Source organism: Schistocerca gregaria, chromosome 2, assembly GCF_023897955.1.
Source record: "Schistocerca gregaria isolate iqSchGreg1 chromosome 2, iqSchGreg1.2, whole genome shotgun sequence".
NCBI classification, from domain to species: Eukaryota; Metazoa; Arthropoda; class Insecta; order Orthoptera; family Acrididae; genus Schistocerca; species Schistocerca gregaria.
The window spans coordinates 1,018,115,870-1,018,132,921 of record NC_064921.1 but is presented as its reverse complement, the minus strand read 5'-3'; the positions used below and the strand labels follow the sequence as shown (position 1 = coordinate 1,018,132,921).

General features: G+C 41.5%; 1 protein-coding gene across 1 annotated transcript in view; it reads left to right on the top strand.

Moving 5' to 3' along the window:
- The window catches only part of LOC126335511 (serine protease snake-like), a 317,108-nt gene that overhangs the window by 62,188 nt on the left and 237,868 nt on the right, over positions 1-17,052 (top strand). The window contains exon 2 of the mRNA XM_049998866.1: positions 3,320-3,512. Coding sequence (XP_049854823.1) covers positions 3,320-3,512 — 193 coding nt within the window. The remainder of the gene's footprint in view (positions 1-3,319; positions 3,513-17,052) is intronic.

Below are 17,052 nucleotides of genomic sequence, written 5' to 3'. Positions count from 1 at the left end.
CAAGTTCCGTGCGGGACTTAGCAACTCTGTCCCGGGCTCACCTGTGCTACTTCTGAACTGTCAATCCTGAAGTAATTCTGAATGCACTATAGCTATTAATGTGTTAACAGCCCTTCAGTCTACAATATAAGCTACTGTGTCCTTCAAAGTCATTGTCTCAACAAACAAAAAAACAAGCTTCCAGATTACGTGAAAACGACTTCACTGTGATCAAAAATGTCGCCGTTGTTACGTTACAAAAAGTTACTATTTAGGTAGCCTGTAACAATCGGCTTCAATATATTTCAGATCATTCCTTATTATTGCCCTTTTATGGCAAGCAGATATTTTAAAACAATTTTTGATGAATAGAGTCAGTATTTGTAAGATGCCACTTGCAAGGAAACATGAAAGCAAGCTGAAAAGATGGAATCCCAATCATGGTACAGTGCAACTGTTATTCTTGGGAGTGCCTCCATCTTGGCCAGAGAAAGGCTTGGTTGCATGTGCTCAATGACATCTTAGGCAAACAGACATGTTTCAGAGGGCAGGAATTTTCACTTCCATATCAGCATTTTAATAGTTGATTACGTTTTGAGAGAGGCAATTGAGAAATATTTATGTTATTTTGTTTTTATCAAACTAAAAATTTTGTGAATGTGGCGCACCCACAAGATTATGTGTGCAGATGCCCAAGCCCAGGCGCACCCATGTGGTCAGCACGCGTGCAATCAACTGAAGTGGTTATTCTGTCACTCATGGTTTCTTTGCAGTTACCTTGTACCTATGCTCTTCTTTCCAACTTCTGTGACCACATTTTTGTAGATGTCTATTCCTCCTCAACTGAACTGTCTATTGGGCTCTCCGTTATCTTGGTGTCTATAGACACAGAGGTATGAAAGCATGTGTCTTCATTCCTTAACACTTTCATATCTCATTTCTTTGCACATTGATTCTCCATAACTAGTCTCTTGAACTTCAGCCTCTTATCATCATTAATAAATAGTGATCAGGATTTGTATCTGTCCTGGGTATGCCTCACAATCCAGTAGCTTCTTTTGATATCTTTGTCTGACCAAGACACATTCTATGTGGAATCTTTCTGTCTCTCCAGGCTTTTTCCCAGGTATTCACCGTCACAAGCTAAAAATGTATGGCAGAATTCAATTAGCTTTTATCCTCTCTTGTTTCTACTGCCAAGCCTATATTATCCTATAATCCTTCCTTCTACTCCTTCCCCTACAACTGCTTTCCGATCTCCCATTTACATGCTGAATTACCCATTCTTTATCTTCATACTCATTTTCTTTCCCTTCATCGTCTGCTTTCAACATCAGTATATATACATGAACTATTGTTGTTGGTGTAAGTTTACGTCGATTCTGATAACAACCACCCTGTCACTGAACAGTGAACGATAACTCACCCCCTGGCCTGCCTTCCTATTCATAATGAATTCCACTTCCGTTATACAATTTTCTGATGCTGTTAATATTGTCCTAGACTCATCTGATGTAAAATCCTTGTCTTCTTTCCATTTCACTCCACGAATCCCACTATATCTAGACTGAGCCAGACTTTTTCTTTTCTTTTTTTACTGAGCGAGGTGGCGCAGTGGTTAGACACTGGACTCACATTCGGGAAGAAGGTTCAATCCTGTGTCCAGTCATCCTGATTTGGTCTTTTCGTGATTTCCCTAAATCACTCCAGGTAAATGCCTGGTGTTTCCTTCGAAAGGGCATAGCCGACTTCCTTCCCCATCCTTCCGTAATCCAATTAGATCGATGACCTTGCTGTTTGGTCGCCACCCCCAAACAACCCAACCCAGATTTCTTAGCTTCCTACCATTTAAAACTTCTGACATGCTGATGTTCCAAGCTCCAGCTCTTAGATTGTTATCAAATTGTTGCTTATTCGCTGTTTTTCTCAAGGTCAACTCCCTCATAGCGTTCCCCCCCCCCCCCCCCCCCCAGAGATCCAAATGGAGGACTAATTCCGAATCTTTTTCCAATGGAGAGAGAATAAATACATTTAATTATTTATTTGCTAGCCTCATGTCCTATGAGCGCACATTGTGTATCTTTAATGCAGCAGTTTCCGTTGCCTTCTGCATCTTCATGCATTTGATCAAAGCTGTTTCTTCTGCCTTTTAAGTGCAGTATCCTATCCCAAGGTTTAAAGAGTCACTGAACCTGTCTCCATATCCATCCTCTTTGACATGGCTTTTCGCAGATTGGGGTTGACTTATTATTCTGGAAGCCTTTGGCTACCATTGCTGATGATTTTATTCAACATTTAAGCAATTGTGGGGTTTGAAACTGGGACCAAGGATGTTTTGATAGCTAGTCAAAGACATTACCCCTAGACTACAGGTCTCTCTTCAAACCAACAGTTTATTTTATGGAATCAGTGAAGTCATTTACATTAGTTCAAAAAGGTGTCCAGTTTCAGTAACTTGCAGGTATCCATAAGAAGCTTAACTACTAATAAAGTGCAGTTTAAGAGGTGTCTAAAGGATTTGTTGGTGGCCAACTGCCTCTGATTCATTGACGAGTTTCTTAGTAGATAAAACTGGTGTGTATGTGTTACTAATAATATCAAATAAGGCTGTATTACATCAGCTGAAGGCATCTTGCAGTTCAGGCAACAGTCACAATAGAACACGCAAGAGTCCACTTCATTGTACAACAAACATATTTAGTTTACATTAATAAAATTACTAAACTATCTCCTCATGCCAGCAGATGTGGTAGTCATATGGTTTGTGAGTATTGTAACTGATACATTGAGTTTTAAAATATATACAACATAAATTGACAGTGCACTGGGTACTCTAACCTGTTACTGATTTTCAGATTATGGCAGAGAACTGTGTGGTTGCTATCAAAGTTTCATATTAATGTAGTTGAAAATATGTCCAAGCACTTCCAAAACTGTTAAGAAATTATGGGATGTTGCAGTTACCAGTGATAGCTTATGTCACTTACATTACTGGTTTCTACCCTATGTATGATGTAGCTATTGCAAGGGAACGTTGTCTGATGATTTGCATTGAAATTTGGTCCACAGCTGTGTTGAATTATTTATGATTTACTATTGCATGAAGCTGTCACATTCTTCATTACTTTTGATGCAACTGCACAACTTTCATCCTAGCCCTTAAACAAATGTATTAACAAAACATTTGTTGATGGCACATAGTCATAATCAAATTCATATCCTTAGCATCATTAGTAACGGTGAATTGTACAATGAACAGAGAAAAAGGACAACTGCAGGTGGCTTTAGATCATTTAAAGGAGCATTGTTACTTCTGTTACACCTATTTTTATTGTTACAGAAAATGAACTTTGCCAGCCAAAGGATGGAGGCTCTGGGAAGTGCATGCATATCAGTTTATGTCCATCAGCTATCCATAAGGTGTACCAAGGTATCATGCCAGACTTATGTGGCTTCCAAGGCAGGGTAGCCATAGCGTGTTGTGAAAATTCTACTGCCTCCAATCAACTAATCGCACGATATCAACCACTCAGGTAGAAAACCTTAACTTGTAACTCTTTTTACATGTTGTTAAAACAGTGGATTCTAGTAAATATTAGTATAACTGAGTGACAGCTGACACAATTAAGTACATCATGTGCAACACTCTTGGTGGATGTGAATATCTTGCATTAAAATTATATCCTGGCTGCAGGAAGATACAATTGTACTAACTGATTCTCAACAGTGCTGACAAGTTGTAATGAGTAGTGTAAGCATGATTGACACACAAGTGCCATATATCAAAAAGGCAGCTCTGACTAAATATTGCTGTTTACTTGATACAACATGATGGTTAGGTATCTCATGTACCATAATGTTCCGCTGCAACATACTTATTGTCTATTGTGAACATAAATGCTTTCTCACAGTACAAAATCACCAAGTCTACATTATTTCTCATTAAATCTTCATTCATTGAGAAGACCCTTAGGTAGGAGTAGGAGCTAGAAATGTGTAGCATACTTAAGCTGATATTAGAAAGTTTAGGGATATTCAGAGTGTTGGGAAAAAGAAAGTGCTCCTGTTAGACAGTAGGCATTACTGAGGTTCAGGTCGTCAGATGCAGGACAGCTTAAGAGCAGTATACAAGGGCACCAGCATTTTCAAATGATATTCAGCAGTAAGCCAAGTGATAGAGGACTTAGGGTTTTTACATAAGGATATTTTTGAAAGAAGACCATATATTAATAGTGAGTGTGCTGGAAAAACAGATAATACACATACTGTGTCGTAACGGAAAAGCAACCATTCGGAAAGTAACATGAAACATTTTGCAGACTAAACAATCTATCATCAAAACAAAAAAATCAATAAAAAGTAAAATACAACAATTGGAAATTGAACTCCAATCTTTGAACTGCACAGTAGTTAGTGGCACTGAGCACTGGCATAGTGACACAGAAATACAACATATAGTGTTATCATACTAAGAAAACACAGACTTATTGAAGGGCTATTTAAAAGGATGGAAGACCATGCGTTTATGTCAGAAAAACAGTTCAAATCAAGGTATGAAATTAGTACTGTAAGTGGAGATTTAAAATATTAGCTGTAGAATTAAAAGGACTTAATATCACCAAGACATTAATGGTGGCAAATAGTAATGGTAAAATTCTTAACTTCCGTAAAAACTCATGTTTTGACGGGGAAAAGTGTAAAAAATGTAAAAAAGTACTGAAAACCGGAATCATGTGCAAGGAATGTAATAACTCGTATCATTTTCGATGTGCAAAAGTGGAATCATCTGTGAAAGAAAATAATGAATTTGTGGGGATCAGGATATTACGTACGGTAATATCGAAACCAACATTAAGTATTCGCTCGTTTAGAATGAATTAACTTCATTTTGATCATGTCGGTACAAACACATCCGCTCGAATGCCTACAGCACCAGCAGCGCCCCAAGCGGCCGTTAGGTTGAACTGTTGAGTTCGGCGCGGCCGTGAAAGCGAATACTGATTGTATATTTTTATTCATACAATGGTTTTTACCATCAGGAGCGTTTGCAGCGCAGTAACAACAGGAAGAAGACACCACGGCCTTCTTTTTTTTTAGGTTTCCTAAGGATCCTGAGAGGTTATGTTAGTAAACTGTATCGTCAGGCTTCACTTGCAAACTATATGTGTGTAAAAGATAAATGTTTCGTTTTAGAAGTAGGAAATGGCTAGTTAATAGCAGACGAGAAGACCTTATGAAGAAAGAACCAGTTTACCTGTATAATAATATTAGGCTTTGTTCACTACATTTCGAACAAAACCATTTCATGAACGCAGACAATAACAAACTCGTGTGGAATGCAATACCCACACTGTTTGACATTCCAAATAAGCCACAACTGACGATGAAGAGGAAACTGCCACAAAGAATCGACCATCAATCTAAAGCTATATACACTCCTGGAAATGGAAAAAAGAACACATTGACACCAGTGTGTCATACCCACCATACTTGCTCCGGACACTGCGAGAGGGCTGTACAAGCAATGATCACACGCACGGCACAGCGGACACACCAGGAACCGCGGTGTTGGCCGTCGAATGGCGCTAGCTGCGCAGCATTTGTGCACCGCCGCCGTCAGTGTCAGCCAGTTTGCCGTGGCATACGGAGCTCCATCGCAGTCTTTAACACTGGTAACATGCCGCGACAGCGTGGACGCGAACCGTATGTGCAGTTGACGGACTTTGAGAGAGGGCGTATAGTGGGCATGCGGGAGGCCGGGTGGACGTACCGCCGAATTGCTCAACACGTGGGGCGTGAGGTCTCCATAGTACATCGATGTTGTCGCCAGTGGTCGGCGGAAGGTGCACGTGCCCGTCGACCTGGGACCGGACCGCAGCGACGTACGGATGCACGCCAAGACCGTAGGATCCTACGCAGTGCCGTAGGGGACCGCACCGCCACTTCCAAGGAAATTAGGGACACTGTTGCTCCTGGGGTATCGGCGAGGACCATTCGCAACCGTCTCCATGAAGCTGGGCTACGGTCCCGCACACCGTTAGCCCGTCTTCTGCTCACGCCCCAACATCGTGCAGCCCGCCTCCAGTGGTGTCGCGGCAGGCGTGAATGGAGGGACGAATGGAGACGTGTCGTCTTCAGCGATGAGAGTCGCTTCTGCCTTGGTGCCAATGATGGTCGTATGCGTGTTTGGCGCTGTGCAGGTGAGCGCCACAATCAGGACTGCATACGACCGAGGCACACAGGGCCAACACCCGGCATCATGGTGTGGGGAGCAATCTCCTACAGTGGCCGTACACCTCTGGTGATCGTCGAGGAGACACTGAATAGTGCACAGTACATCCAAACCGTCATCGAACCCATCGTTCTACCATTCCTAGACCGGCAAGGGAACTTGCTGTTCCAACAGGACAATGCACGTCCGCATGTATCCTGTGCCACCCCACATGCTCTAGAAGGTGTAAGTCAACTACCCTGACCAGCAAGATCTCCGGATCTGTCCCCCATTGAGCATGTTTGGGACTGGATGAAGCGTCGTCTCACGCGGTCTGCACGTCGCGCACGAACGCTGGTCCAACTGAGGCGCCAGGTGGAAATGGCATGGCAAGCCGTTCCACAGGACTACATCCAGCATCTCTACGATCGTCTCCATGGAAGAATAGCAGCCTGCATTGCTGCGAACGGTGAATATACGCTGTACTAGTGCCGACATTGTGCATGCTCTGTTGCCTGTGTCTATGTGCCTGTAGTTCTGTCAGTGTGATCATGTGATGTATCTGACCCCAGGAATGTGTCAATAAAGTTTCCCCTTCCTGGGACAATGAATTCACGGTGTTCTTATTTCAATTTCCAGGAGTGTAGAACAGTCCTTTGACATAGAAGCAGCCAGTTCAACTCTCCATGTATCAGTGCCAGATTCGTGTGAATCATACTGCTTTGACGATGAAGTGGTTAGGTTAAGTGCAGCTGTTTGTGTCTTACAAAAGCGTGTGAAGTGTGAGAATGTGCGGATCGCTAGACTTCGAGCGAAACTATTACAGGACAAGGAAAGTGCCTACAGACAGATTGTTTGAAAATTATTCATATATTTTGTTTTTCGTGAAATGTAATCAGCTCATTATAATGTTTTCAGCATATTTCTCCCACTATTTGGCAGTTGCTTGTCCCACATAGTATAATATGAATATGAAGGTTGTACCTGTGGCAACAGGCGACAATGACAAACACAGTACGCCTACAGAACGATAATGGAGCTGTCGATCGCTTTTGCATGTATAGATACATGTCTGTGCTTTTTACATGTGAATCTGTGTGTTTATATTCTTTTGATATCAACGTGGTAAGCTGCAATTCTGTCCAATGGCACAAGTGTTTCTTCATGAATGTGTTGTAGCTTGCCACTCTATTCATGGTTTTTGTCCATACTTGCGCTTATTTTAGAGTCATTTTTAGAAACAAACTCTTGGCGGCAAGAAAATAACTCGAATAATTCGGAAATTATGTAGGAAATGGATGCAAACAAACATTATACTTACGACGCGCCTGAGGTTCACCTTACCTGCCGCTTGGAGCGCTAGTGTCGCTCCATATGTCGAACGGCAACAAATTTTACAGTAGTGAGTGTCACGATTGCTATGTTAGACTGTGGGTCGGAACCATGGAGGTAAAAATAAGAGGAGTTGGCATGACGTTACAAACTTGAAGCCGACCCAAGTGAAGACCCGCCAAAACATTCGCTTCTGGTGGTTTGATTCCGTGTAGTCATGAAGTGTTTTGATAAAATATGCCGGCTTGCGTTGCTTACGGGTGTACTAATCGTTCTGATTGTAGTCTAAAGTTTAAACAAATCACATTTCATTCGTAAGTGGACTTACTTAAGCGATATTTTCTTATATATACTTGAAATTCTGATGCACTGAAAAGTTTTACAGTATGGTTTTATTTTTGTGATTTGACGTTGGATTTCCTATCAGCCCAACGCAAAGAGCTCTCTGGAGATGAGCAATACACTTGGTTTTCATTGTTTGGTTATTCCCAAGCAACTGAAAAGTCCTGGCAAGAAATAGCCTGTAAATGGTGACTAATGTTTCAAAATGCAATGACTTAATATAAAAGTAATGTAACTAGATGTAGTGAATTAAATTTTAAGTAAAATGTGTGAAACACCTGTTACAGTGGTTAGATTATAAGTACTTAAAGGGTTACATATTTGTTAAAGAAAAGTTCTCTATCTAAGTCCAGGCTGTTTAAATCATCGCATTAATCACTGTGTTGTCGTGTTACCCTGTAAATTGCTGGTATTTGCCGCACTGAACGTCACATGGTACGTACAATTTAAAAACAAAGCAGGTGTGTAAACTACAATGGGTCTGACAATCTTAAATTCAGTTCTTTTCCTTCGTAATTTAACGAATCTTTCACTTTGTTGACTTGACAACTGGCTTGTTCATATCATTCCTGCATACATCTATGCAACACCAATGGAAATAAGGTAAGTTTCTTGCAAACGTGAACATTTAAAATTTGCATTTGACTTTAAAATGGAATGAATACAATTTGGTGCCTCGAAGCTATCAATCATTGCTTTTGGAGTTCTGCCTTTATCAATTATCGACACAAAGACAATGAAAGTGAATAGAAATGGATTACCAAAGCACGTTTTCATAGCACATACTTCTCTTCTCGGTTATTCGAAGAGTGTCCCTGGGGCGCTAGCGCCCGCGGCCAGCGTCCATGGCGAATTCGTATGCTGCTGCAGTGACTGAGCCGTGCCGCTTAGCTGGCCGTGCGGACCGCCTGAACGCCAGTACTCAGGCCAGAAGAGTCATATTTTCGTGTCGTATTACTGTATCGAATACACATTTAAGACCAGAAAAACGTTTCAAGTTGCGTTCCTTATGCAATGTTGTTAACTAAAACAGTGTAACATTAGGTATATAAAAAAAATATCGCGTGCACACGACAGAAATGACGAACAGGAAGCAATTGTAGACACTCGTCTGCTAATGTTTTGGGGGATCCAAGATGGCGGCATGCCCCGCCTACTGGCTTCAAAACAACGTACAGCGTAAGTCTGCAGCGCCATCTCCCCTTATTCTACCTCCATGTTCGGAACACACTGAAATCAACAGTTTTGAAAGAAGTTCGTTCTCAAAGATGAGGCGGTCGACTCTTGCAGTCGATAACCGCCACAGAGCCCCCACCGGTAGTGTGGAGCGCGAGGCGTGATCGGACCGTTTCTCGATGTCTCGGTAGGCTCGCGCCTACGGAGGGCAGCAGGTGCGGGAGGCGTCCACAGGTTGACCGTGCCACGCTGCTGATGGCACGGTGGAAGCAGAAGTCGGCGGCGTGTCGGTGGGGAGAGCATCGTCGTGCCGAGGCCGTGCGGCTTTGATCCGATCGAAGGCGCGGAGTGCGTCGAAGATGCGATGCGATGTACTGCCAAAGTACTTGCCGGCGAACGCCGCGGTAAGTGCAACGTGTCTGGTAACAGTTTGTTGTTGGCCGTATGACATAAAGGAGCGAGCATGCTGTGGCTTAACAGGTTGTGTAAAGAGATTCCGGATGAGCAACACTCGCGGTAATGACGGAGTTACAGGGGCGCTGGATGTCGCAGCAGGGTAGAGAGCCTGTATACAGAGAGAGTGGCCGTAGGTGAAGTTGCCCGTGATTGGTTGATTAGCTTTGGCAGAAATATGGCGCCAAACATCTCTTGCCCTTCCTATGTTCGCCGTGCTTTTGAGTTGAAGTTCAGAGGACTTTAGGAAACGATTAACATGTATTTGAATTATTAAGAGACTTTTTATGCGTTGAGCATGAATATTCGATTTAGTTGTATATCGTTTTTAGTACATAATTAGCGTTCGCGATCTTAAATACGAGTTGAAATAATGAAGCGTTTTGTGATGAAGTCGGTAGGCCTACATGTTTGAAGTAAACACATTAGCAATTGTGCAGTATTGTTTTTGACATCTGTAATTCGTTCTTCAGACGTTCGTAAACGATGCCAGGTTGTGCTGCATTTGGTTGTTCCAATAGAGGCGAAGGTGGATTTCGCATGTTAGCATTTCCACGCAATGGAGAAAGACGAAAGCAGCGGGCAGTCGCAGTCAACAGGGCTGACATAAATCAAACAGGAGCCTTGTGGAAATCAGCCGGGTACTGTTATCTATACGAAGTAAGTCGTTTTTGCTTTTTACTACATATAAAGCAGCTTGCAATATACATAGTTAAATTTGAAAACAGACCTGTAAATTGGCTGTGTGAAAATTATTATAACACATTATTCTTATAAACGAAGGCATTTAACGAATGATTTCGCCACATTGTCTTGTGCTTTTGATTCGGTGAGTGTGTATTCCACTTAGTGGCCATTCGAAAGTCCCGCCCGCAGTTTGGCAGAAAAATGGCCGCCGTATCGTCCAGTTGGCTACTCTCTCCCTTTACAGGCTCTCTACAGCAGGGGGGAAAATAGCAACCTGCACATGACTGATCTTGGCGGCGATGACTTCGGTGTAGACCAGGCTCGTCCAAACTGCGCCCCTGGGGCGCTAGCGCCCGCGATCGACCGCGGCCAGCGCCCAGGGCGAATTCGAATGCTGCTGCAGTGGCCGAGCTGTGCCGCTTAGCTGGCCGCGTGGACCGCCTGAACGCCAGCCGATAGATATATTTGTTCGCCCGTTTCCCGTTCAGGCAGAGGACGTCTCACAAGGGCTTCAACTAGAGCTGATTGACCTACTGTGCCATATCCGTCTGAAGGACCTCTTTCTTATGTGTAAAACTGGATGACTTTTACAGCTGCCTTCCACGAGAGAAATATCCTCTTCTGCGCAAGCACGTGGCCAAAGTTCTCTCAATGTTTGTTTCCACGTATATTTGTGAGCGCTTTCTCTCTCTTTTAAAGCTTGCTAAAACTAAGAACCGTTCATTCCTTGGCGATAAAAATTTGACCAATTCTTTGAGGTTAGCAGTCTCACGGAATATTGTACCAAGCCTAGACAAAATCGTTTCCTCAAAAAAAGAAAAACGTGTAAAATATTAATTGTCTTCTTTGACAATGTTGACTGTAAGAATTAAAGAGCTTTATAACCTTAATTCTATTTTAATAAGTTTTCAAACTTGGTCAGTTATAATTATTACGTACAAAACAGCAAACTAAGGATCCGATTTCTAAACTCTGAAAAGGGATACAAAAAATTGTAGCACGAAGTATAACAAAAAATACTTAATTGTAACTACTAACAGTAGGAATGAGTATATCCCTTGCATAAAATTAATTCTAAAATAGAATAGATCGTGGGACAGTCCAGCAGTGCTGTGCGGTCTCACTCGCTCTGCAGCTAGCGCTCTCTCTCTCTCTCTCTCTCTCTCTCTCTCTCTCTCTCTCTCTCTCTCTCTCTCGAGCTCCTATGGCGACACTAGCGACACACGGTCACGGACGGGTCGCTGAACCACACTGCCTTGCAATTCTTGGATGAGGCTGGTGTAGACGGAAGCGTCACCTCAAAGTATGTGGACGGTGAGTGTGTTACAGCGGTAGATGGCGGGATCAGCGGTAGATGGCGGGATGTTCCGAGCGGAGTTGACAGTGACGGTGTTTTGATGTGCGAAACAGCCGTGGTCGAAGGATGAGGGGCGTGGCGGATATGCGACACAGTTCGATGGAACTGGAGCTGCGTGTGTGCTGTCGCTGTCGGCGCTGCAGTCGAATCGTAAGGCTGAAAGGTGCTGCGCGGTCGTGTGCCAGAGCAGAAAGATGCTCACTCGTCGAAGCAGAAACTGCAGATGTGTAGGTCGTACATTGCGGAGGTAGTGAAGAGGGCGGCGAAGCAAGCGGCAGTGGAATGCGGCTGGTTATGGCGTGGTACACAAACGAAGTGTCTGGAACTACCGAGGAAAGGTGACAGCGGCGTAAATAAGTTGCTTTATTCACATCAGTAACGTAGAATTTCCACTTGAGGCGGCGTGATGATGACAGTTGTGACATCTGGGACATAGATCCATGTAATGTGATCATCAGGGTATTAGTTGTAGCTGGTAGTAACGGCGAAGGATCGTCAGCAGTTGCAGGCAGAACAATAACACGAGCATCTCGTTGCAAGTCGTGCTCGGTCGGTGTCGGCTGCAGCATATGTAGCTGATCTTGTACCAGCTCTTGCAGTCAATAACCGCCACAAATTTATAACGTGCTGGAAATGTAGTCAGTGCAGCGTTAAGAACTCACTAACTATCATAAAGCAAAAATTTGTGACTGCAGGTGTGAATTATCCGAACTAGTCGGCGATATGGTAAGTGAAATCCCGAGCCTAAAGGCTGACGTTACTCTCTTAAATAAGAACGCGTGTGAATTTGAACAATGGCGCCTGATGAACGAATGGAGGCCTAAACTAAAAACCAAGGAGAGCTTTCCTGCCGTCATTACTCAAAACAGGTTTCAAATTCTTGATGTAATAGTGGAACAAGAACGAGTGCAGTCCGTGCAAACTAAAAGTAATCCTTCAAGCAGAAATAACACTAATAATAATAATAATAATAATAAAAAGGAGTCAGTGTTAAGTTCACAAAACACCAAATCCCAAACTCATGTGCAAAACGTGAAACTGAACGTAAACAAACCGCCCAAGGAAATGAAAGTACATGCAAGAAATCGTCCCTAGAGAAAACCAGAAGAAACGATGACAATCAGAAATATAAGCACGGCCGGATTATATTGTATGGAGGCAGCCATGGATGTGAAATAGCACAGAACATCGCAAATATGTAAGACAGCTTTGCAGCTGTAGGCCACATCCAGCCTGGAGCCCCTCAATGACTCCTTAGCCTTGCCTTAAAACCCACATCCTTTCGTCTTTCCCTCTCCTTCCCTCTTTCCTGATGAAGCAACCTTGGGTTGCAAAAGCTTTAAATTTGTGTGTGTGTTTGTGTGTTTTTTATTGTGTCTATCTACCAGCAATTTCTCCGATGGTAAGTCACAGCAACTTTGTTTCTTATATATATTACTGTGACAGTACTTATAAATAAGCAGCCCTTAGCAAAGTGACAGGATCAATTATAGTTATGATATTGCTGTTAATAATGACTGGGGTTACCACAAATACAATGAATAATTACAGAGAATTAGGTTGCATGTGACAGCCCATCATAGTATATGTCAAACATTTGTAGTTCTAATTTTGTGCCTGTAACTTGTAAATTGATTATAGTAAGTGTATTTCTTTTGAAAGGAATAGAGCACTGATAATAAGTGATTATTGAGAACCTGATGATACACCAGTTCTGATTGAAAATGAGGTATCTGAAAGTATTCCAGAACAAGCCAAAAATACTTTAGAAAAACTCGAATCTTGGTTCTATCAAAATGGACTAAAACTAAATGTAACTAAAACAAAAATGATTCAATTTGAAGCTAAATCAGTATAAAGGACTGAAATAAAGATAACTTGCAATGATCAGCATATCACAGAAGCAAACCATGTGAAGTTTGTAGGTCTAAATCTTGACAAAAATTTAAATTGGAAGGTACACATAGAGTACTTAGTAAATAAACTGAATAAATTAGCATTTGCAATCATTATTTTGTCAGGGACCAGAAACATGGACACCAGAAAGATAGTTTATCACTACTAGTTTGAGTCAGTTATTTGTTATGGCATAATCTTGTGGGGAAATTCAGCAAATGTCACTAGGCTTCTAGTATTACAAAAGAAAGTAATTAGAAACGGGAAACCTGTCAACCACTGTTAAAAAATTTAAAACTTCTTTCTATCCCCCTACTTTACAAATATGAGGTGGTGGTGTTCCTATATAAAAATAAACATACACTAGACACTTTCTGTTTCGACCACAGAGATAACTTCAAACTTCCAACACATTGTTTAAAGGGTGCCCAAACGCCATAAGTATATGGGGTTAAAAATTTTCAATATAGTAAAAGGCAGTAATATATTTAAGATTGAGCTTCATTCACTGAAATGAAATTAAATGTCGTGCGACGAGGGCCTCCCATCAGGTAGACCGTTCGCCTGGTGCAAGTCTTTCGATTTGACGCCACTTTGGCAACTTGCACGTCGATGGGGATGAAATGATGATGATTAGGACAACACAACACCCAGTCCCTCAGCGGAGAAAATCTCTGACCCAGCTGGGAATCGAACCCGGGCCCTTTGGATTGACAGTCTGTCGCACTGACCACTCAGCTACCGGGAGTGGATGCTTCATTCACTGAAAAGATTGCTATTGAGGACAGCTTCACGGTCTGAACACAGGGATTGTGTTACATGTATTATTTTATGTACATGTGTAGCTGTAATTTATAAATGTAAAATATAATGTAAACGTTTGTATTTATGTTAAAAAATGAAAAAAAGTTTCTTTTGTAAACCTTGACATGCCTCCCATACATCAAATCAAATGATTTGAAAATTGTACATTAATGAGATGAATAAATCACATATCACATGTTGCATGTAATAGTACATCATTGTTCACGGTAAATGATGACAGCCAAAACAGTTGCAGGATAAAGATTTATTCAAATTCTCGACCATGGTTTCGGTATATCTAAATATACCTTCATCAGGAGTAAAATACACCTGAACAGGAAGACACCTTCATTAGAAAAAACTTAGCATTGGAACTGAGAAAGAAAAAACATTGTAGCTTAAGTAACTGTAGAATTCCCGGAGTATTACAGGCACAAAAACTTTTAGTCACTTACTAAAATCACATCATGCAATGGAGATTCATAAAACAATTGTGCCAAAGGCATCGTCAGAAGTTAAAACACCATCTCCATTTATGCAACATAATTATGGACAGAGGGTCGATGCGAACACAGCTTAGCATCAGTACTTCGCCTATGAACTAGCGTGAAGAGTGTGTGAAAGCCCTAGAATGTCTTTCTAATTCGATGTGATGAAATCCAGAAGTCAAGTCAAGGCTAGTCATATATTTTACATTTTCAAACTTATTTAATAGTTCATCTATAGTTTCAGGGTGGACAGTTTCTCTCTCCAAATATTTATTCAGGTTTCTAGAGTTGAACACTAAACGAATACCCTCATCTTGTTTCAAAACTACCGCTAATGTGTTATTGTAAGAACTATAACTTCCTTCTATTATTTTCCACCTTTCCATTTTCTGAAGTTCTCTTTCTACCTCCTTTCTCTTACAGATAGGGATAGCATACAGTTTTATGAAAAATGGGTCATGAATTTTCAATTTTAGTCTATGTTGATACCCTTTTACTCTCCCTGGTTATATGTCAAATATGACAATATAATCACACAAAAAATTTTCAAGTTCTCTCCTGTTCTCTGCATTAAGGCTTTCAGTTTCAGATACCTTTTTAGCTAATAGTTTACTTTAATAATTAGCACTACCATCATCAATACCAAATTCTTCCCCTTCCTCACAATAGTCTCTTGCAGCTATCTAATCTGACTCCTTAGACCATGATCTTCCATTACAATACTCGTTTCCCCATGAAATCCACTGTTTGGTTCAACAAATGTTATTTTCATGTCACCCCAGATAAAATTTACATTGGCCATAACAATCCACTTCATACCTAGTATCAAGTTTTCATTCAAATCATTAAATACTAAGCATTCTTGTATAAATTGTACATCATTAATCTTAAATTCAAGTAATACTTGTCTGGTAATCAACTTACAGCTTTTTCCTGTTGCCCATTTTATCCTTACACCTGTTACTGGAAATTCTGTGAAATTTTTATTATATTTGATCCTGTATCTTACCTGCATCCCCTTGTTTATTGTGGTTACATGCAATATTCCTTCCCCCCATGAACCATGGACCTTGCCGTTGGTGGGGGGCTTGTGTGCCTTAGCGATACAGATAGCCATACCGTAGGTACAACCACATCGGAGGGGTATCTGTTGAGAGGCCAGACAAATGTGTGGTTCCTGAAGAGGGGCAGCAGCCTTTTCAGTAGTTGCAAGGGCAACAGTCTGGATGATTGACTGATCTGGCCTTGTAAGAATAACCAAAACGGCCTTTCTGTGCTGGTACTGCGAACAGCTGAAAGCAAGGGGAAACTATGGCCGTAATTTTTCCCGAGGGCATGCAGCTTTACTGTATGATTAAATGATGATGGCGTCCTCTTGGGTAAAATATTCCGGAGGTAAAATAGTCCCCCATTCAGATCTCCAGGCAGGGACTACTCCGGAGGATGTCATTATCAGGAGAAAGAAAGCTGGCGTTCTACGGATCGGAGCGTGGAATGTCAGATCCCTTAATCGGGCAGGTAGGTTAGAAACTTTAAAAAGGGAAATGGATAGGTTAAAGTTAAATATAGTGGGAATGAGTGAAGTTCGATGGCAGGAGGAACAAGACTTTTGGTCAGGTGAATACAGGGTTGTAAACACAAAATCAAATAGGGGTAATGCAGGAGTATGTTTAATAATGAATAGGAAAATAGGAATGCGGGTAAGCTACTACAAACAGCATAGTGAACGCATTATTGTGGCCAAGATAGATACAAAGCCCACACCTACTACAGTAGTACAAGTTTATATGCCAACTAGCTCTGCAGAGGACAAAGAAATTGAAGAGATCTTTGATGAAATAATAGAAATTATTCAGATAGTGAAGGGAGATGAAAATTTAATAGTCATGGGTGACTGGAATTCGGTAGTAGGAAAATGGAGAGAAGGAAACGTAGTAGGTGGATATGGATTGGGGATAAGAAATGAAAGAGGAAGCTGCCTGGTAGAATTTTGCACAGAGCACAACTTAATCATAGCTAACACTTGGTTTAAGAATCATAAAAGAAGGTTGTATACATGGAAGAACCCTGGAGATACTAGAAGGTATCAGATAGATTATACAACGGTAAGACAGAGATTTAGGAACCAGGTTTTAAATTGTAAAACATTTCCAGGGGCAGATGTGGACTCTGACCACAATCTATTGGTTATGAAGTGTAGATTAAAACTGAAGAAACTGCAAAAAGGTGGGAATTTAAGGAGATGGGTCCTGGATAAACTGAAAGAACCAGAGGTTGTACAGAGTTTTAGGGAGAGCATAAGAGAACAATTGACAGGAATGGGGGTA